At 44.5% G+C, this 23539-nt stretch overlaps 1 protein-coding gene across 1 annotated transcript in view; it reads right to left on the bottom strand.

The window, feature by feature from the left end:
* Positions 1 to 554: 554 nt before the first annotated feature.
* The window catches only part of gli3 (GLI family zinc finger 3), an 86911-nt gene continuing 63926 nt past the window's right edge, over positions 555 to 23539 (bottom strand). Inside the window, 11 exon segments of the mRNA XM_029458140.1 lie at positions 555 to 4728; positions 5300 to 5693; positions 6833 to 7042; positions 7044 to 7121; positions 7222 to 7386; positions 7501 to 7650; positions 13609 to 13749; positions 14726 to 14839; positions 15910 to 16129; positions 17464 to 17665; positions 21109 to 21270. Coding sequence (XP_029314000.1) covers positions 2369 to 4728; positions 5300 to 5693; positions 6833 to 7042; positions 7044 to 7121; positions 7222 to 7386; positions 7501 to 7650; positions 13609 to 13749; positions 14726 to 14839; positions 15910 to 16129; positions 17464 to 17665; positions 21109 to 21270 — 4196 coding nt within the window. The 3' untranslated portion in view covers positions 555 to 2368.

Here is a 23539-nt window from a genome sequence, read left to right as displayed (position 1 = left end):
GATGGGCTGTCAGCCTGTAAATACCTCGTGGTGAAACCACTGGTAAAGATGTCAGTGTGAAGAAGCAGGGATACTAACACCTACTGGCTTTAATCTCAACACAGACGAGGGCTTTTAATGTGAATATGTAACAAAAAAGTAATTTATAATCACGCTATCAAATTCATGAGGATGGAAGTCAAGCACTGAATAGCCCATCCCTTATGATGCAGCTGTAATTTCTTGATATGATCAGAAGAGGGCATCAGAAGCACTAGATATTCTCTGAATGAAGTCCCTCACGGTGACTGATCTTGGAACTTTTTTAATGACTATATACCAAACAAAAATGTAAAGTAACATCCCCCTTAATCTTTATTATCTGACCTTATCAAGTTGCAAAACATGGTTTCTTAATATGTGGTTTGATTTATAGTAATATAAGAAGTGTGTGCACAACTACAGAAGTAGGTCTTCTGTTTATCCTCTATGTTGGGTTGTCTCCATAGAAACAAAACCATACCTCAAACCAGTACTTTTCATATATGATCAGCAATATGAAGAAGAAAAGAGACTTAAAATATATATTCTTTTTAATTTCTTTTCTCATTTTTATTAAAACCATACAAACATTTGTAGTCAGTTATAAAAGAGCAAAGTGGCTCTTCTGGCGGAGGGGCAGTGCTGGGCACTTAAAGCTCCGCTCTGAGCCAGATCTGTCTGGCCTCTACCCAGGGCCTGGGAATCCCTGCTTTCAAAGTCAATTCTTTATTGGCCCCAGGATACTCCCCATTTCCTCTGCTAAACCTACAGAAAGAGTACTGTATTTACACATTATATATAAAAGAGCACATTAAAATGTGAAAACTTAAAAAAAACAAAATCAAAGAAAAGCAGAATGCATTTCGCAAATCTTAACTTTTCTGATAGTCTGACTTTTCTTATATAAATGTTCTGTCATTTTATCTTTTTTTCAGGTCTCACAAGACACTTTACATGTTTATTATTTTTTCATTTTTTCATAATTCACAATGGAAGATTGGCAGTGATCTTTCTCTTTACCGACAGGCAGATACTGTACGTATAAGGCACATACCTCAATGTAATTTCCTTCTTTCAAAGGAAATGATTTCTACTTCTTTGAAGAAAAAAGAACACCATCAATGCACAGCTACAAAAATGACAGAAGTACCAAAAAACAATAAAACAATTTGTACCTCAATGCTTTGATGCTGAATAAAAGGTAAACTACTCAATATTCTGTGTTCAGTCACATAAGACTGCAAGGCAATACTAACACTGTTGACAAAGTCATTGCAATACTTGATGGCAGTACGCATTCTGAATTTAAGAGCTTTGGAGAAAACAATACAGATGATTTCCTATCAAACAAAACACATCACTTTACAGCATTTATCATTATGAGAGGGAAATTAATGTGCTGTGGACCAATGTTGGTCATTAAGACAGATTTAAAACATGAAGTACATAACGCACCAAATGGGACCTTTGATCATCAAGGAGAAAATGTTCATTTTCATATCAGCTCCGAACAACCGTGCAATCCAACGTCAATAATCAGATTATCACAAACAGAATATAAAAACACTGTTATATACACTTGTGAGTACCTTGCCAGACTAACTAAATCAAGCCATTTAGATATCAAGGGGACGACTATCTACGGTGCTTTGAAGACTTGGATGTGTTCCATACCATACCGCAGTTACTCTCAACAAAAACACCGATTGGTAAAACTTGGTAGAAGCACTGAAACATTTACAGATTCACAAAAGTAACATACAAACAAAATGACAACAAATGTAAATACACCACTTATTAAAAACCTATGATATATATCACCAGGGCCTGTTCATTTATGACCCATGTCTGACCTGCTGTAACAAGAATGGATTTAGCGGCTTTTGTACCTGTGGGATCAGAAGGGTAGATACTTGGCACAAGGGCTCGTCTATGTACTTACTGTATATAGACAGTGTTCATGTTTAACCTTGAATACATGCATTTTTACCGACAGTGTGTACAGCAAAAACAGTGACAATACACAGAATACTGTTTTAAAGGAGTGATCTTTTTCTCACCATCACATGGAAATACAAAGAGAAGAGCTTCCAAAAATAGACTACATTCCAGAAAAGGAATATAACTATTTATCTATACATCATTTGGACACATCCCATTTCTGTAAGGGATGACATTTTTACAAAATAAATGGGTTTGTCAACTGCCTGTTCCAGAACACTTTAAGTACATAATAAAGTTCTCATAATTGCCACTTTGGTCTTAATCTTCACATACACCAGAGTTTTTCTCTTCCTTTTTTTTCCATTTTTCCTAAGGGAGGAGAAAGCAGAGAGGGAGAAAGCAGCTACTGCATGATAGCCAGGAACTTGCTCTCTTCAGCCAGTGTGGTGAGGAGAGAGCTCATGTCGCCGATCGCCATGTTGTTGAGGCCGGGGGCCACACTGTGGAAGGTCGCAGATGCTCGAGGTGTGGTCAGACGTGATGAGGTCCTGGACAGACCATGGAAGATGGAAGGACTCAACACCCCTGAGACCAGGCTACCCTGGTCATAGCCATCCTCCAGCATGGCACCAAAGTCCAGACTTACCCCCTCATCTAATATACCAGGCACATTGCCATCCACTGTGCTGGTCACCTGGTCTGTACCAGGGGAGAGAAGGGCAGCTGAGTTCCCACTGCCACTGCCACCACCTTGTCCCACAGACTCAGCCATTGAGTCAAGCAAACACTGGTCCTCCAGGACAGGGAACGAGGAGGCCTTCAGATCCGCTGGTTCATAAGAGAGGCAGTCACCAAAGCCCTGCTCTAAGTATCCATGGTCTGGGCCCTCCAGTTTCAGCCCAGATACCTGATGCACAAGGGAACAGTGGTCCCCACTTCTCTGCAGTTGTTGCTGCTGGTTGAGACTAGCCTGGATTTCACCAGAGTTCTCTGGATTGAGGTACTGCTGGGTCCTGACCGAGTTCCTGTAACCGTTCGGTGGGCGAGGGATATGGACCTGCCGAGTGTGATGAAGAGCAGTTCCCTGGGAGAGACTGGGGAGATTGTCCATAGAGGCCCTGCTAAGGATTAGGTTGTTCCCGATCTGGCAAGAGGTGTTACTGTTGTGGTTCTGCTGGAAGTGGCTCTGTTTTTGAGGTCCATTGGAGGCCTGCGTAAGAGGGTCGATGATCTGTGGGAAGTCCAGAGGCCTTCCAAAGGTGTTTGTAGAGTTGTGACCAGTACCTCTCATCTCCATGCAGGAGTTAGGCAATGCCTCTACCTTCACCACAGGGTTGACACAACAAGCACTTTGAGGCTGATTAGCCTGCGCACAACTGTTCTGGAAATCAAGGGGCACTTGCTGCTGAACCACCATGTTTCCAAACCTGCCAAAAGGCGCAGATACTGGTCCATGTTCTGCGCCCGACCACCTTCCACACTGTGTTTGGTGGTTTTGTTCCCTCTGAGGAGACCTGTCAGCACTTCCGGAGCTCACTTCATTCCACTGGATGGGAAGCTTACTCGGGCTTGTCCGCTCTGCTATCTGCTGAAGACTGTGGGACCCAGGGAAGGCCATATTCAACCCTGAAGTCTGAATCAGTTCTACCTCCTCTATAGATGGATGGGAGCTGTCCCTTTGGCTAGCAGCTATTTGGTCCTCAATGTGCATGTAGGAGCCACCATCCACCTGAGCCTGGGAGTGGAGATACTGCACCAGGTCATCTGGTAACATATCCTCATCTCCAAGCAACAGGCCAGCCTCATCCTCCATGGCCAGAGCTTCTAAGGCTGCGTGTTCTGCGATACTAGGAGTATACGGTGAGTGCTGCAGGCCTCTCTGCAAGTTGCCTTCTGAACGTGTGTAGTTTTGTAGGCTAAAGCTGCGTGTTTCAGGTGTAGAATAATGAGACAGAGGTGGAAGAGGGTGGAGATTGTTAAGGCTGTTGTAGCGTTGCACTGGCGGCAGGCCGCCAATGTCATGGGCCTGCGTCCGCACTGGGTCACTGGCCCTCCGGTTTCCATTCAGTGGTCCCTCGCCAGGATAGAGGACCCTCCTCCTGTGACCTGCATGTCCTATACACCCATTAGTGTACCCATTGGTGGCATCACTGCAGCAATGTGGCCGGACTAGAGGCGGCAAAGAGTGGTTGCTACCACCATCATCCATCATGGCCATGCGAGTCTTCAAGCTCATGCGCTCCATATTGGGAAGAGGCGTGGGAGGTGGGCCGCCAGTTGCTGCTGCATACTTGGCTTTCAGGTGGTAGTGCTGAGCTGGGGTTAAAGTGAGCATCCCCCGTGAACCCCCCCCTCCTCCCATACCTACTCCTCCTATTCCTCCACAGCCCCCACCTAGGAATATCCCTCCACCCCCTCCTCCTGTCCCACCTCCATAGTGACTCGCCTCACTAGACCGGCGGGAGGCATCAGTGGAGATGGGGTCGTAAGAGTCGGTGGAGCTGAGGTTGTGGTGGCGGCGGTGGTGGGCGGCTGCCATTGTTCCCTCACTTTGGGAAGCCTGGCTGGAGCGTCGACTGGAGAAGCAGGGGGAGATGCCTGAGGAGCGCCGACTGCTGCTCAGGTACGCTGAACTGGTGGCGCTACCACTGCTGTCACGCCGGTCTCGGAGCAAATTGAGCACTGTTAGCTCTGTGCTGCTCAGCTCAATATGAGCAGGTGGCTGAGGAGCAGTAATCCCCCACTGCCTGCCCAGACAGGATCCTGGGGAGAAACGCAGACGGAGAAAAAGCAATGAGGAAAGTTTGGACCGTAAACAAGGATATTATGTTTTGAAAGGGAGATTACAGAGGGATGAGAGAGAAAAAGCCAAATAAATTAAGTGTAAGTGCGATGAGATCCTTCAAACAGATGTTTCCGTAGACAGGCAGCATTTGGCCATGAAACACTGTTACATGCTATTTTGTCTGATATGATATACGGCTTGATATGGCTCTGATACCATTTTCCAGCGGAACAGTGGATTTTAAGCATTTGTTTTGCCTGAATGTTTCAGCAGAAATGGGCAAGATGGAATTCAGGATAGTTTATTTCTCAAAGCATGATTTGAACACACATTTGTGGTTGATGAGTCATTTCTGTGTACAGGTGCTTTTTAACTGTACAAATGCCCACACGAGCCCAACCACGTGTGGATACTAGGTGCTTTTATCAAATTTCTTAAGGTTTATAACTTTAAAATATTTTAAGAGCATTCAGAAAAAAAGTTTCCACTTGGACCACAAATTCAAGGATTAAGATCAAACTTAAAAAAGGCTTAAAAAGTTAAACTTACCCTTCCCCAAGATGTTGGGTAGTGTGGAACCTTTTGGGGGCGGTGTAGGGGACAGGGTCCCCAGCCTGGGCAGCACTCCGTTCACCTGCTTCAGCCTCTCCATCTTGATGTGCTCCATCCAGCGCAGGGGGCGGCCAACACTTCGCCTCGCCTGCAGGGTCAGCATGGCCGCGGTTGCTGTGGAGACTGTAGAGTCCATAATGGGGGCTGGCTCACCCTCACACTCCTCCTCCAACTCCTCTTCATTTTCCTCTTTCCCCTCGTCCTCCTCCAGCCCCTCCCCTAGCGAGCGTCCGGCGCTCACAGCAAGCTGGACTCCACTGCTGGGATAGGTGCTGATGGGGGACTGGTCACTGCAGCATGTAGACTGACCGCCAGGGCTTGGCTGAGACGTCTGACAGACACAGGTCAGGGAAGAAGTAAACATTGAGAGAAGGGAAGAAAAAAAAAGAAAAGATGTAAGATGATTATCAAGTTTATTTCAGGAAACAGGTATACAGTGTCATGTCACAAACAATGATACAATTTGATTGGAAGGATGCATTCCCTATAATATTAGACAATGATCATAAAAACTGACAGACCATTATGAGAGATAATTCTATTCATATAATCTTCTTGCATAACCATTGTCCCAACCTCAGAAACAACAAGAAAAAAAGAGATGTTTGGAGGACAATGTTTTGTACATTACTGGGGCATAAGTAATGCTTCCTCCTGTGATCCAGTCAGGACAAGCACACACAAGAAATCCTGTTTTGGGTAGTTTTCAAAGGACAGACAAATAGGATAAAGTCCTCTTGTGAGACTGGCTCGAGCCTAAATAGGTTGTTTACTGAATTTTAGGAACTATGTTGCACTGAGGAATAATGGAATTACTTTTTTGGCATCAAGCGTCAGCAGTGTTTAGAGAGGGTATTCGTCCTGTTTGCTGTTGAATAAATTTGGCTGCACAACAGATCCCTGGGCAGTATCAGGCATACTTTCAGTGCCCTGCATTGCTCCAAAAAATGCATTGCCTTTGGTAAATATCATTGCCATTTCTTTCTTTCTTTCATTCTTCAAAGTGCTCTAAAATGAGAAGAATGTGTGGGATGAGGGAAACCTACAATGAGAACAATTCTGCCGTGTTTTGGGTGAAAGTCGAGCGATTGTGATGGGATGAGAAAAGACAATAAACAGACAATAAAATGATAAGCAAGACGGGAAAAGTGAGACTCGGAAAGCATATTTTACAAATGCAATGTGAAGGGATACCTATCTCACCTGATTACCCACTGTCCTTAGAAAGGGAGGGAGAGAAATGCCGAAGAATCGGATAGGAAGAAAAAGTTGACTCATTAGAAGACTTTAATGTTAAATGTGCATGCCCCTAAATCAATGTTAAATCACACAGTCACACTCAATACTAAGCATTAATAGTACTATGTTAAAGTAAAGGAATTAGTAGTAAAAGTATTAGAAAAGAATCAAATTAAAGTTAAAGGTGGGAGTGTGAGCAAAATTGAAATGACGCCTTAAATAAAGTCTTACCATTGGCTTCTCTGTCTTGATGGACTTGACCTGCAGACATTCATCCTGTTTTGAGGTAGCATGGTTGTACTCCCTTTGGTCCGTATACCCACCCAGGGGAAGTTGCCCTGGTGACCGGCCCTGGTTGTTGCCCCCGGGCTCCCGTTGGGGCGGAGGACGTGGGTAATCTCCGCGCTGTTTCTTGGTGACGTGCGCCTCCGGCCCGTGCACCTGTCTTCACGTGCTTGCGTAAGGAACTAGGGTCCGTGTAGCGTTTGGTGCACCCTGGGATTTTACACACATACGGTTTCTAAGAATGAAAGGAGAAAGATGATGAATATGTTGCTTGTAGAAACCACATTCCAGCAGCAAAGTCAGAGGAGCACAACTGTCAGACATTTTGTCAGTACCTCATTTGAGTGTGTGCGATTCTGATGTTTTGCCCGGTCTGAGGCGTTGGAAAAGGCCTTGTTGCAGCCTTCGTGTTCACACACATAAGGTTTCTCTCCGGTGTGCGAGCGTAAGTGAGTTTTAAGGTTTTCCAGACGGGAGTAGGCCTTGGCACAGCCCTCAAACTGCAGGAAGAGAGAAAAGAGAAAGAGGACATCACTCATACAGACTGAATCTCGTGTTACCAGGTTACATGTAGGATAGCTTTTTAACTGCACATAAATGAACGGTGTCCTTACTGTGCACTTGTGGGGTTTTTCCCCAGTATGCCTGCGCATGTGGACCACCAGCATGTATTGCGCCTTGAATGGCTTCTGCTCTCGGGAACATTCCTCCCACCGACACACAAACTCCTTCTTCTCCCCATGGATGTGGTCATTGTTGATGTGCTAGGAAAAAGAAGATGAGAAAACTTTAATCAAAATATAAATCAATGAGTTATTATAAGCTCTGTTAAGTGCAATGTTATTTTGCCTGGAATTGATTTGTTGTTCAGCTTGAGGGGTTTTGTTCTGCAGCATAAGAGGCAAATATAATATTCTCTGTGGTACTTTCTCCATTTAATTTCTTCCATCTCATTTCTCTTGAATCTTTCCTTTTTTTTCCTTTCCCTGCCTCACTGTGTTACAATCTACACAAACACAGGGGGAAAAGTCAGTCTTGTGAGTCTCAACGTCCGATCTGAACAGGATTTTCAAATAAAACCCTGTCACTTCGCATCACAGTGGGCCCTCGCCCCTCCATGACAAGTGCTGACAGTTGTGCTGCCGTGGCAACTTCCAATCTGAGGCTTAGGAAGGAGGGGAGGTGGGAGGGAGGTGAGGAGATATCAAGGGCGAGAAATCAAAAGTTCAGTCGTGGCATTTGAAATGCGAGGGCTTTACAAAACTCCAGCCAAGCATTATATCTGTGAGCACCAACCTTTCTCTTGCCCCGTCCCTTTCTCTCTTCCCTTTTCTCTGTCTTTCTTCTTTTCTCACTAACTGTCTCGTAAAACCGGGTAAGTGGTGGATGTTACAGAGGAATGAAGGAGGTGAGGACGAAGAAAATCTCATGCAGACCCTCTGGGGACAATGTCAGCATCTGGCTGTTTTTCAGAGACAACACTTTGGTGGCCTATGAAGTACCTTTCAGGGAGCAATTTAAACCCATGGAGACAGACACAATATCCTGACCGAAAGAAACCGGTATTATTACATTCCTGAGCAGCGGAGAAGAGTCTTTTTACCTCGGGGGTGAATGAAGAAGGACGGATGGAAACAGGAGAAAAGGAAGGGAGTTAAATAGAGACTTGACTTTGAATGCTCTTAAATGTCTGGGGAAAACGTGCTTTCTTTGAGCACTTACTCGCGAGATTGTTGAGCTATAAAACATGCAGGACCAAAGCAAAATAAAGAATCCGGGGTCAGTTCCCCTCCAGGCATGACACAGCTCTGACAATGGCATCTTTGTCCCTTCCCTGCGCCCTGCCCACTGGCCAGATCATGACCCCACATATAACTAGAACCATGACATCGACAAGAAGCCGCCCTATTTTTAATCTTTCTTCAAAACATTTTGACCCTAAGCCTGCCATTGCACTCACTCCCCAGTAATACAAAAGGGGGTGCATCGACAAATGAGTCAGCGCAGTAACAGCATGGTGCGACAGCAAAAGCAAAGAGTAAAATTGACAATAATGTATCCGCAAAGGACCTCCATTATTTTCACTTGACATTTTTTAATTCTAAAGTGACAAAACAAGACTAATTCCACAGAAAATGATTGGGGACTGGATGACCACAGACGTTAGTGAAGTTTCCCCAAGATTGATCTCCTCCCCACCTCGGTCCGAGCCTCACACAAAAACCTGACTCGTCTTCTCTTTTTCTTCCTCTCTGTGAGGGAATCCCTGTGGCAAGCAATCGGTCTGTTGTGAGCACCATTCAATATCCCCCGGCTGAGAGCGATGGGAGTGCGCCATGGTGTTGGAATCGCGCGGGTGGCTGGCACAACACGAGCGCATGCACGCACTTAACACACACAGATGGATACACACTCGCAGCCTGTTTGTACAAATGAAGGAGGTCGTTGACGGGTGTGATGCATGAGCCTCTGAGCTGACAGAGAGGGGGACAGACAGCACGGGGAGAGGGGCCGCCGAGAAACCTAATGGCATGACCTAATGGCAATTCTTATTGAATCAATAATCTCCATGCTGAGCAGACAGGCCCCGTTGGCCGGCTAAATCGACAAACAGGTGCTGATAGCGGCGGCGCGGCAGGTTATTCATCTTCCCCCTGCCAGCTTATCGGCCAACAACTGTAAAAACGCCACCAAGATGGATTTAGGAGGGAGTCGCACGACAGGGAGCGCCGGGGACACGGACACAGGGGACAATGAGGCCGCCTGTGACGTATGAGAGGCGCACACACATACACACAGGTGCAGGCCCGGTTTTCTTGGTCCACACGCCTGCTGCTCAGGTGCATGGCAAAAACAGCCATTAACATAAATTGCACTAGAACACACATAATTTTACACTTGGATTTTTTATGTAAAAAAAAAAAAGCCTCAGATTTAAACTTATTTGTCACTCTCTGTGCGAATGCTCAAACACACGTATCTCTACACATTACATATTAGACTGTAATACACAGAATCATATCTTTTTTTTGGTGCTATTTCTCAGCATTTGCCCACTTCAGTATCCATCTCCATGTCTCCTTATCAAACTCTCTTTGGGACATAGCCCTCATGCATTAGAATGCAAGCGTGCATGAAAAGAGGGCCTGTTTACAAGGTAATTTCACTAAGCTGTTGGACCCGCAACACCGTTTAGCTTTATCAAACACTGCCTAATAAATCATATGCTCTTTTGTGATGTCAGTTGCTGAAGTGCTTTGTGTAAAGAGGGAAAAAAAGTGCATGAAAAAGGCAAAGAAGGGAGGGAAGGAGGAGGGAGGAAGTAAAAAGGGGAGAAATTGAGTGAGGGAGGGAGGATGAGAGTAAGTGAGTGAGCGAGCAGGGGGCAGGGAGCTAGAATTGGCATGTGTAATTCAGCACAGTCTTTTCATCTTAGAGTAAGATATTCTTGACAGATAAGGGGCCTAATCCTTCTCCTGATCAAAAAAAATCTACATTTTGCCAATTAAAAGCCTGCGCCAGCAGCCAGAGAGGGGGGCTGCCTTCAGACTGCGCCCGCGTTTATCTCCCTTTAACACCGGGGAGGCGCACAGCAGCCGCCTCACAAGGCTGCACACAGGGAGAGCCAGCTCCCCATCTAAGAACAAGGACAACGCAGCGCCACCTATGTAGATGACCTGGAACAGAATGGTAGACTTTGGAGCGTGGGAGAGACCTGATGAGTTGTGAGAACACACACATACAGACCACCAACCCCATCAGACACCCCCCATATGTAGTCTAAAGCATCCTCGGAAATAATTCATTTGACTTTTCTTGCTGTTTCAAATTTGATCACCTTTAATAACGCCACGCTTATTTGTTTATTTGTTCCCGCATATCCAGCAACTATACAGCCACTCTTAACTTTCAAAAATGCTTACTTCATCATACAAGGGAACTGTAAATGCATAGCTCCCTTTTAGATTCCTCCATGGCAAAGTATCAGTAATAGATCAATGAGAAAATAATAATAGATTGTTGAGCGAGGCCATATTAGGGAGTTATGGGAGTGTGGGGTTGGCATCTCCGGCAACAAAACCAAGTGAAAAAAGCCCACTTCAAGAGAGACATTAAAGAAGCCACCAGGCCTTATCTTTAAAAGTACTCCCTTCAAGGGGGAAAGAGGGGAGGGAGAGAAAAATGAAAGAGAACATGAGAGAGAGAGAGAGAGAGAGAGAGAGAGAGAGAGAGAGAGAGAGAGAGAGAGAGAGGTTCATGCCCAAAAACGGGGAAGCAAAAGAATGTGGAGCTGAGCGGAGAGGAAGAGGTATAGAGAGTTGAAATGCAATAAATGAAATAAATACAGCAGACTAAAATTGACACCCGCCTCGCTTTTGCTGACTGGGTAGGCCAGATAAGTGAGCTAAATTGCATAGATCTGATGTTTATCTTATCGGCTGCACCGAAAGCGCTTAAACGCAGATGATAAAGGAACGCCGTGGCATGTCATGGTGAGAGCATGCTTGAGTGTAAAAATATGCATGAAGAGCGCGGCAGGAGTGCTTTTGAACAAGGTGGAAAGCGATGAGGGTGGTGTAAAGGCTTAATTCTAAAATTAGGCCAACAACAAAGGAAAAGGGATATTTGGATCAGTGGAGCTGATACTTTTGATACTTAAAAAAAAAACGTGTATTTCATGACGTAGACTGTCAACACAGCAGTCACATTTTTGAATCTTTGAATATTAATCTCTGTATAAACTTTGTGCAAACGCTGGTGGTTAAATTAGTTTTAGTATTTTTTTTTTCCTCATCATGTTTTTTTCCCTAAAGCCATTTCAGAAGACAAGTACAAGGGGGAAGGGACGCTCCATTGTTTGGCTATATGGAAATCCCCCCACCCCCAAACCCCTCCCAGTGCGTGAGGAGAGCCACTGTGGTCCAAATACTGTACTTATCCTATTACTGAGGGGGGGGGGGGGGGGGGGTGCGGAGAGATAAGAGCATTTTCTCGTTCCGCGCTGCTGAATTAGAGGGCACGGATTCTGTAGGCGAAGACTTTTATTGGCATCTCTCTGCATATCTGCATGTGCATAGAAAATGAGAAATAAAATGCAATATCAGAAAGTCAAATGGAGAAAAAAGAAAAACAATTCTAAGACGGAGAAAATGGAAAACTAATAAGGATTTTGTTGGTGTCTGTCTACCCGGGAATCTGATAATAGGTGCAGCTTGGGAAGGTTATGCTGGATAGTATATGTGGAGGGATGAGAGGACATTGTTTTGCTCAGATGGCCACCTGGTATGACTACAGCAGGGGGAGGATTTGAGCAAGCTTTTCCTCCATTAAGAAGCCATCCTCCCTTCCTCTCCTACCACCTTAACTCATCCCGCCCTCTGAAACAGGGGCAAGAAGTTGTCAAGATTCTCAACCTTTGAGCTGAGCCCTTCAAACACGGGAGGCAGCCCATTCCGCGCTGAGGATATCAATTATAGATAGGGGTTACCACCGCGACTGAGGATTGCAATGTCAAGACGGCAAATAGACAGCTGTGGAGAGCTGAGGATCTTTCTATCAGATGTGTGCTCATGTGTGTTTCATGTGCACATGTGTGTGTGTGGTTCACAGCATCATATTGGTGCATTTTCAACTCCAACTTCAGTCTACGCTCGGAGCGGTTAGCAGGCCGCGAGAGAGCTGCAGAGTTAATAGCGACCGTGTAAATAGCTGTGGTGGGAGTGACGTGACCATAATGTCATTAATATTTAGCTCAACAGTGAAGCCTCTGGCGCACTACGATGAGAGGCCATCCATCTCCCGGGCTGTGTGAGAGTTCTGATAACAGACAGGAGGAAGGCCGGTCCAGCGTTGTACACAAAGCTCACATCCTGACTCTGGGAAGCTTAACCCGCCAAATCACTTAGCAGCGTTCAGCTGTGAGATGTGCTCTCCAGCTTCTGAGCCCATTACCACCGTCCCTGGATCCAATCAGGAATCCAGTATCAGTCAATGCCTGCAGTACTGACTCTTACTGTAGGTTGCTGCCGCACAGACGCGCAGGCAGGGGTTGTGGACTGATAGGAGGCATTGTACAGAACAGCACAGCTGCAGTTGATGTAGCTGGGATCTACTGAGCTTGAGGAAAGAAACGCTGGAAACTCTCACAGCATACAAACCGAGAGACATTGTAGTTGTTTTTGGTTTTTTTGAGCCGCACCGGGAAAGCTTTTTTTTTAATTTACTTACAGTTATACTCTCTGGTCCTGGAGAACAACTGAGGTCAAGTGAACTCTTCTCTACACACAGGAAATGAAATAGGGAAATACAAACCATCTGCAGCAGCCAGCTGTTCCTCTTTCTTAAATGTTTCAATCATTAAAAATGCACATTCTGCCCAATTAGCTGACAAACCACTACAGGATCTTTGGATATTCTCAGCTGTAGGGCTGATAATTAATCTGAATTGTATCAAAATCGGAATAGACTTGTGCAATTTCCAAATATTTGTCAAAATACCATTTTAAATTAAGTTCTGTGTTGCTGTAGAGATAACTCGACCTACAAATCATTTTCTCATTTGTAATTATCAGTCAAAAATAATCGCGATTAGATTTTCTTGCCCTATTTAGCCGTCAATCGGAGCTGTACAGAAATGCTCGGGCAGCTTTACAATCAAACATTCTGTGCTCGACTTTAAATAAGCAGCTTGTGCCACTGTTTTCTAAATGGCAGACACTCACTTGTACTAGCTGCTCCTGCGTGTCAAACTCGCGACAACAGTTCTCCCAGTGGCAGTTTGTCTCATAAACCACCTCTGGCTCCTGTTTGTTCTCATCCTTGTCCCCTTCCTCTTTCACCAGAGTCATCCCATCCGGATGGTCCTGAGGAACAACAAGTGGAAATATGATTAACAACTAAGCACTTAATAATTATAATAAATGTACTTAATATCAGGTTTGACCTAAAAGTATAAAAGCTACAGGAACTCCCTTCCCCTCCCCAATGTCAGTCCATCTAAATTTGTCATAAAAGTCTTTTTTCTTTTTTACAGGCCTGCTGGTTTACATCTAAGGCACAGCCAAAAATGATTTGGTCACAGGTCTCAGCCACAGAGCCCCCGTGAGTCTGGCCTTGTTTGGCTGCCTGGGAGAAAAGTGTGGAGAGCGGAAATGTAGCGCTGAAAGCCCCGCTCTGTGTTTTGGGGGTTGTTATACGACAGGACCAGGGTAAGTATTTGAGGAATCTAACCCCCTTTTCCTGCTTTAGGTTGCTCTATTAGCCCCGACATATTTCACTGTCACAGTTAGGAGGCTGAGTGCAGCAGAGAGTTGGTGTGGGCTAATACAAGAGAGCCTGCACGGGCTTCCCACCACACCTCCTCCTGAATCTGCTGCCGCCTGAATATCGACTCTAATAAGGTTTTTCCTGCAGATACAAACACTTACTGTTATCACATTTCTCTTTCGTTTCTCCAGCCAAATTTGATTAAACAAAAGCAAAAAAACAATTTCCTTCTGGTCTCGCTAAGATCAATGAATTGTTTTTTGCTTGGGAAACAGCGACTGATAAGAGCAGGGTGGGAAACACCAAGACACAGCCAAATGCAGGTAAATAAATACAAACTGTGGCTGGTAAGCTTGTCTATTGTTGCGGGCACTTTGGCAAGCAACCAGTCATTATATGGGCTTCTTGTTCTAGTGGAAAAAAAAAATCTAAAAATAAAAACCTGGCTGGTGAATTCTGGGATTTACCAAATGGTTTCTAAGAATGTGAGTATTTTTGGCAGATAGCTGAAGAGTATCCTATGGAGCTGGTGAGTGAAAACATATTTTTATATGGCTGACAGACAACCCTCACCTGCACGCTCAGAGCGCCTGGGCTCGGCAACTCTTCCTCCGGTTTCATTTTGGAGCGTTTGTGGTGCATTGGGTCTCCTGTGCTGCTCACTGCAGATTCACTTGTTGGTTTAGTCTGTGGAAACAGAAGATATTTCATCATTTGGAGTTTCCCATGACATGGATTTCACTATATAGATGATTTAATGTGACATATTATACAGATATTTTCTCTGTTATCCTCTATAGTATCATTAAAAATGCATGTGATGCTTATAAGTCAATCAATCATTGACCTAATCAAGCAGAAAAACAACTGTAGTTGAAGCATAATGATTTCTGTATCCTGAGTCCCAGGCAAGAGCTTTAACTGTGCAAATGAAAAACTATGCAATTGACTGAATCACATTAGCTTCTCTAACCACAGCAATTAAAACAAACTCATGGACCAATTCAATGAACTATTCACTGAACCAATGGATAACCCGACTTTGGCCCTTGCTTAAATTCGCCCTTGGGGGAATTTTTCTTACATACCAAGCTCACAGGAATAGAAGTACTAACAAGAAGGTTCTAGAAAAGGATGTTTCCTTGGGTTTTTTTCACAGGACTCTCAGAGTTGTAGTGATGCAGTCAGTCTCTGTAACATGTTACTATCTTCGCTCAAACATATGAGATTCATCTTTGGCCTTGAGGCAATATTCTGTTCATTCAGGAGACGGAAAAAGCAATTTTGGTGTGCCTAATTTGAACGAGGCCTCATTTTGTGAAAGCACAACATTGGAGCGATGGGAAACAGCAGGGAGAACGGGTAATAAACATTGAATATTTACTTCAAATGTGGGCCCGCACATAGAGTAAGGGTTGAGGATGGCGAGAAAAAGCCCCTCTGGATCCATCTATCCATGTCAATATTCCCTCTCTATATCCTTGTTCTCTCTCTAGTGATTAATGGAGTCAGCAGTGGGATTCTATGCTAACAAGCCCCTTGTTGTTTGCTGCAGGCACGTTCTGGGCCGTGCGCGGCAGTCTAAAATCAAGAGACAAAACAAGTGGGAAGAAACTCCCAGGAGATGAGCGCGTGGAGGGGGGGTCCTGCCTGTACCATGTTAGCTGGCTTCGTTTCGCTGAAATGTGGCTGGCATGCGACGCCGCTATCTATTACCTCTTATGATGAATCGCACAGGCGCCTGCCGACGCACTCACCTGTGAGGAGTCGTTGGAGAGGACTGAGCGTTCGCTGGCGCTGAGCCCAGAGGGGGGGATGCCGGGTACGGGCCTCTGGGTGGCGAAGGCCGGCGACGGGTGGATTAGGGGCGGACTGTGGCCAAAGGCAGAGCCCACGAGGCCCGGTTGACGGCCCATGAGCTGCTGGTGCATGTGCAAAGCCACCGGGGTTGGAGGGTAGGCGAAGCTTAACGCAGGGCTGGAAAGAACAGAAGGGTGAAATAATCATAACATTAAAGTACAACTTCACTAAAAAACATCCGTTGCAAAGGCAATGAGGCAACAAGACAGTGAATAAATGGATTGTTCTGGATAGCTTCTTCTCCCTGAGGACAATCTGACAGGAGTGTGGTAATGCTGGAACCACGGGGCTGCCTGGCAAATCCCTGCCAATGAATGTTCAGCTTGTTAACACACAGTAAATTATCATGTGGTCTGTGTAAGGCAGTATGTCATTCTTCCACTGGGCAAATGATATAGGTGATAAACAATCTGGAGTGTGTCGTATAGCCATGTAAATAAAGCTCAATTATTTCCCTCAACCTGAGCTAACTTTGTTTATCCTTAAGATCCCAGAAGCCACCAAACGTCCTCTGGGGTCCGTGTAACCACAGGTGAACCACCAGATAAACACAGAACTGTGTGGCTCGACAGCAGCGGCCTCCATTCATCCTGAGCCCTGACGCTTCGCTCTCGCTGCGGCCCATATGTCTGCTGATCTTATTACGAGCCGAGTGGAAATCAATGGGCCGAGACACATTTGGGGGCCCATCCGCTTGTCATATCACTCATCAGTCTGTTGGCTCTGGCTATTTGGGTCCTGTCACTGGGACAGTGGCTGAGCGTGCAGTGTGATTGATCAGGCTCTTCTTACAGATTGCTGATCAATGGCTGTGGGTGGGGCGATGGATCTTTCCTTTCCCCTTCTATTTTCTTTTCTTTGGCTTCCCTTTGCTCGCCTCTGGTACCAGGGCGTGATGTATGTGATGTTTCCATGAGGTGTACCGGATGACTGACACGAGCCGCCGGGGAGGCATGCTGACTGGCTGGCTGGGAGATCGTCACCCACATGGGGGTTTGACATGGACGATAGGCTACACACGCTACTATTTACTCCGCCACACACTTTCTTTCTCTCACACAAGAGTGCATTGTAACTACAGTAATATTATGGTGCCAAGTGTGCTGTATGAAAATGACCAATCAATGATATTAGAAAACCATTTACAACATCATTCCCCCCAGGGAGACGCCGCTGTCTGATTTATCATTGGCACATTTTAGTCCCTGAATGACCACCTTGAGACAAACAAAGTCAATCAAAGAAAGACATCCCGACAGCATGAGAGTTATTTCTTAGAACTTTAAAGGGCTAATCCGGGTATATTGTATGAATTTCCATCACATTTGGGGACTCTAAAATCTAAACAGCAAAGACTGAAATATTTTCAGCCTACATTTCCCATAATGCAACTTAATACTGCCTTTCATTACACCTTACAGGCTAAGAATAATTCATGCAGGTCAAGTTACCTGATGGCTCCAGCAGAGAGGTGACCGTAGGAGCCGCTGGTAGAGGAGCTGGAGCGAGAGTTGTTGAGCATGGTGACGAGAGAGTTGGGGGAGTTGCGGATCATGGTCTGCAGGTCAAAGCTGTGCTCAGAGAGGGGCGAGATGGGCAGCGGCCGCTTCCTGCTGGGCCGTGATGGCAGCCTCGGGCTGGAGAAACGAGAGTCTACAGGATGAGGAGAGAGGAGGAGATCTTGGTAAGGTACTGGAAAAGAATGACTGGAAGTGAAAGGTTAAAATGATCTTAAAAGGGTAAATTAAACATTATCTGCTGCCTAACTTCCATGTTTTTTGGAGAGGAGCATCAGCTACCTTCATACAAATGACTTGCAATCCCAATGCGATCAAAAAAGAGCGTTTGACTTCATCCAAACTCTAACCTAATCTAACCCTAACAGATGACATTTTTGTCAATCATCAGACAAAAGGCTCATCTGAATGAGTGTTCAGCTGTCACTTGATGCACTGCTTGCATTTCATCCATGAGAAAACATGTCTTTTATGTTGGAGAAATGCTCTGACTGTGTATGGTAATATTTAATCAAGTCCAATTTGACTCGTTATTCAAATGCAATCAGTGTTGACTGGAAATACTAAAAAGGGGGTTTGAAAAGGTAAAAGGCGGAAACGACGCAACCATTCTCTCTGCACATACAATGAGCCACGGGTAGAGATTAAAACATGACTTTTGTTGTCTTTTCACATGGAGATGTCACAAACAAGACAGGGAAAAACAGAGGGAGATGGAAGGAGGGGGAAAAAAGCGCTGAGGGGATGTCGCGCTTTGTGCATGAACTGACACAATGACTTTGTGACTCAAGACTTGGAAATAAAACATTTTGAGTTATTTTATAAAGGCAAACAAAACCAGCTTACGCAGCCCCGATAACCCCCCTCCATATTTACGTCCCCCACAATCCATCCATCTCCCAAACGTAAATGCTCCATCTCTCGTTTGACACATCCAACGATTACAGAGCGCTTCATTCACATGGTAATCAGAGTGTGTGGATGTGAATGTGTGTGTGTGGATGCCTCTGCGGTGGCAGTGGTGCTGTTCTGGCATACATAGGCCTGAGTTTCGACTACCGCATGAAGCTGTATGCAGAGCAACGCCCCCTTTACATTGTCATTGTATGGAAAATCTCTCTTTTTTTATGTCTGAGTGTAGGGGGGTGTTGGAGAGGAGGCATATAAATCCCTGAGCGCACACAATTGCTAAATACAATGTAGTTTGTCACGTGACGCTGCTCGACATGTCTGATTTTACACTATTTCATTCAGCTTAAACCAAATATATAATCCTGCAAAAAAAAAAATCGTCCTTTATCCTCCTGCTTTGGACAACATTTGACACACCTGACATTTTTTAAACAAGCCGAATCAACCACAAGTGAATTCTCCTAATTCCCCACAAGTGTGAGGGGGGGGGAGGTTGCTGCCGAAAAAGCAGGGCCAGCATCGCACCACTGCAAAGCCTCATGGGAGCAGTGTTTATTAATGTACAGCCCAAATGATAAATCGGCCAACCGGGGAGACGGAGAGAGGAGCGTCCTGGCTCGTAGCAGGACTGTCCCTCTAATTTCCTCTTGATTTATGGACGGGGTGGCTGGTTACGCGCCGCGTCATTAATTCTTGTGGCCAGGGAGGGTTCAAACACGCCGGACTGACAGCGTTGGAAATAAAAGCTGGACCCAAAACTGGGGTTGAACCCTCGCCGACACAGTTCGGGGCCACCTGAGAGGGACGCTATCACAGGGGAGGGCTGAGGAGTGAATATAAGGCTGGACAGAATTTCTTTGTGCAGAAAACTTACTTTAAGAGGAAACAATAATTCGTAGGAAATTAATATGACAGTTATCCTATTTCTCTACCATAAAGATTATGTGTCTCTTTTTGTTTATGGAAGCGTTAAAGTACATTTTGCTGAACAGATACAATTATTCTTTGCAATTTACTTTTATTACAGCGCAGGAAGCGTAATCAATAACTACAATTAAATGGTTTGTTTGTAGCAAACAAAGGTTCCAGTGTTCAAAATGTTACAAAGAGTGAACCTATTAATAAGATAAACAGTAGACAAAATAGCATGGAAATTAGAATGAACTAATGAAGACCACAAATACAGACTTTAGAATAGTGATCTATGAAAGCTATGGCACTAATTAGGCAGCCGGAGCATAGACAATAGCCCCATTAAAGCACAAATAGGCAGGACAGGCCCATTGTTCCATTAGCACCACTCTCTCTGAAGGTAATTACACTGATGTGAAATAGACTAAAATAGCTGCAGTAACATGGTAGCCCAGATTATCAGCGAAAGCCTCTTGATGGACTCTTCTCTTTGCATGTTTTTCTTCTGAAATCCAACAAAGCTTTAAAGTGTTAATTTTTTTTTTGCCATCAGAACACACATTGTTGAAACATGATGAGTTATTACCGGCAATGATCACAGGCGTTTTTTAAGTGAGGAGCACCACATCTCCACTTAAATTTGGCCCTAATTGTTTTGTTTCAGTCTATTAATCTTAAAAAGTGACACAGAAGAAAGGATTTCTCCAGTGATGAATGGCGGGACATTCCAATTCCCACTTAATAGCAATTAATTTTCTGATACCCGCACAAGTTTGGCTAGTTTTAATTAGTTTGTTCTGAGGAATGGGGGAACTTCACCCCGGATTTCCATGAAAGCGGCGTCTGCCTGACTAAATACATTCTCATCAAAGGGAGCGGGGTGAGGCTGTCTGACCTTTCTAAGATTCAGTGTGCGTTTAATTTCCTATTTACACTTTAAAATAACTCATTAGCATAAGTCCTCTGCACACAGTCCTGAGCCCGGCACATTAAGACAATAGCTCATTTAAATCATGTCAAAGTATAGTTGCAGGTCCCTCCTCGCTGTGGTGGAGCTGTAGCTTGATCTATATATAGTACAAAGTAGGTGTATCGTAAAGGTGCATTTTAGAGGTTGAATTCCCACTGGGCCCACCCATGCTATAATGTGCATTTATGCACTCATAATACTTAAAGGTGTAATCCCAGTAGGCTTGGATATGGTGGGTGTATTTTCCCCTGCTGTGTCACATCTGGTTCAAACATTTTTTATTTATTTATAGGTTACCTAAAACTGCTTTCTAAACATTATTTAAATTATAACATTATAATGTGTGGTTAGGATTTGCTACATATTGAGATGCAGTGAAGTTAAATACTGTTAAATATAGTTTGAGACGCCTAGAAGAGGGTGGATCTGCATATTAATGCAAACAAATACAATAATTCACCAAATGCAGATTTCTGCCGTCCAGTGAAAATCAGTTGAGAAATGTATCCGGCTTCTTAAAAGGCTAAATAAAAAATTAATTATCATCTGAAATATGCATTGTCACAAAACAGGGCATTCTTTCTATCACTGTAGCACATGCACATTTGACCATTTGGAGACATGTGGTTTTCACAGCACAGCGACGATGGACCTCATAACATTTACTCTCTGTGGAATACTTATGAGAACCTAACAGTGGTGCTGAATCAGCCCTCCTGAGACGCTTAGAAATGGTCATAAACCATCTACGTCTTGTGTCATGTGTGAGATCGGCGCAGACTTACTTTCCATTGCCTGCAGGTATTCCATGTGCAGGGCGCTGGCGCTGCTGACGCCGGCTGTGGACGCCACAGAGGGGAGCAGGTCGGTCGCGTAAGGGCTACGGTGGCCTGCCAGCAGAGCCATCTGGTGGTAGTACTCGGCTGTGGTCAGACCTGTGTGGGGGGCTGGAGCAGGAGAACGATCGGGTCAGGGAAGAGGGAAATGAAGGAGACGGATGAAGAGAAGAAGGAGGTGGTGAGAAAAACAAAACAAGGAGAGCACCTGCACCGCATCACAAACCTGCGTTCATTTACATTAGATGATAATCAGCTCAGCAGAACAGTAATGAGCACATTAGCAACAGCATCAAGTTAAGCAAAACAGCTGCACAGGGAGCATCACCTGAAGTGGAGAGCCTCACTGGGGATTACTGGATGCTTGCTCAGAGATTACAGTGAGTGTGCATTAGTGTTTGATTGATGCACTCATGCCGAGCACAGCATAACTGATCGTCTTACAATAGGATTCTTCAACAGCCTTTTCTCTTCTTCTTACTGTTCCTTGATCACTTTGCAGAGAGAGTATATATGTGTGTGTGTGTGTGTGTGGTAAGAGTATGTGGGCTGACACATCTTTTGCCAGCGATGGTGCTCGTGTGTTGTTCACATCAGGGCTGCAGTCTGCAGATATGCAACCTGCTCCTCGACTGTGCTCCCTTAAACTCTACGGGAAAACAAAAGGCCTAAATCTGCCCGGACGTATCTGCATGCATAAAGATGCAGCAAACGATTCTGCCTCCACTTCATTTTCTCTGTGTTTCTTCAAAATGCCTCTCTTTTCCAAGTCATTCCCTTAGTTATAGAGTGCTGTAAGTCCTTGAACCGTAGCCTAAAAATAAACATCTGGTGGTGGGCTTCCTTATGCAAATATTCTAAGAAAGAGAGAGGGAAAAGACTAACACTGTGGTTTTGGATGCAAATATAGAATCTGTTCAGACCCACACAGTGCTGCAGCTCTTTTTTCCCCTCCAACTGAAGAAATAAAGAGAAAATAAAGAAAGAAATACTGTATGAGGAGATTTCCTCTTAAGGCTGGCCTGTATGCCTGCAATATGCATCCATGATTGGTTGAATGGGTGTAAGAAAAAAATCTAAATTAATTCGATCTGGGTATTATGTCTTCAGTGGAAGGGGGGAGTCTCTTAATTGTCTCTGCTGTTCCGCCTTAGCTTTGCTTTTGCATTCAACCATAATATGGTCCATTCAGTATCCAACACGCACAGAAAAGGGCTTTGCAGAATTTCTAAATCAGAAATGTTGGCATCCGAGATCGATCCTGGGGGCAAAAAAGGGGGGAGTGGGGGCAGGCTGTCAGTGTGGCACCCAGGCAGAGATGGGCCTCAGGACCTGATGAGCCACCGGGTGCTCCTTCAGCATTACAATAGGATCAGGGGCAATACCTCTGAACCCCATTTCACATAGAAAAGAGAAATACTGTGAAGGAGGAGCAAAAAAAAGATGTGAAAGCAAATGTGTGGCAGCAAAAGGGTGGCACTAAATCCCACCCACTTTAAATCTCCATTAGATTCTGTTAATTAATTCATCATTATTCAAATGTACATTTTGGTAGGGGGGTGGATGCATATTGAAGAAGCAAGGCTCCCTGTAAGCGTGGTGATATTCTAACAACACAAAAGCTGATGGGTTAATTAATCACCGGATTGATTAAAGGAGTAATTAGGTGCCTCATTCACAATTCACAGCATTATGAGCTGAAAGGGGATCATGTGGTAGGTTGGAGAAACTATTCTTGATTTAAAGCAAGCTGAGACGGGTGCACATTGTGCTGTGGTAATGGAAAATTGGAGGGTTCGAGCTTGAGTCTTTACTTCCTGTTCACAAAGAGAGATGTTAGAGTGCAGGAGAGAGAAACAGAGGGGTTGAGTGAGACTCTTGATCTTCACTTAGAGACAGCCTTTAAACAGACCTGGATGAGATGAAGTCGAGTGTGCCGGTGTAGAGGAAATGCTCCTGCTATCTGCCGTTTCAGAAATACAGAGAGCTAAAGTGAGACTCGGCTGCTGAAGTGCAGAAAGGTTGAAGGCTGACAACATGATGGCCGTAATAGTTCATAAGGCCATTTCAAGACCTTTAAGGGGAATGCACATATTTGGCAAATAAGCTTTCTTTTATGCCGTGGTCGTTTGGTTTTTAACTCTTGCATAGTATAAAATAAATAAATAAATACAATTAAAAACTACAATAAGATTGCAACCAACAATTGTTTTCATTCTTCATTATTCTGACATTTATTTTTGCAATCAACTACTTAATTATCTCGTCTATAAAATGTCTAACAAATAGGAAAAAATGCCAATCAATCTTAAAATATTTTTTTTAAAGAACAGAAAAAAAGCTGCAAATGTGTGGGATTTTTCTTGATATATGACATAAC

This window comes from Cottoperca gobio, chromosome 20 (genome assembly GCF_900634415.1).
Source record: "Cottoperca gobio chromosome 20, fCotGob3.1, whole genome shotgun sequence".
Classification (NCBI taxonomy): Eukaryota; Metazoa; Chordata; class Actinopteri; order Perciformes; family Bovichtidae; genus Cottoperca; species Cottoperca gobio.
This window is presented reverse-complemented; position numbering and strand designations above follow the sequence as displayed.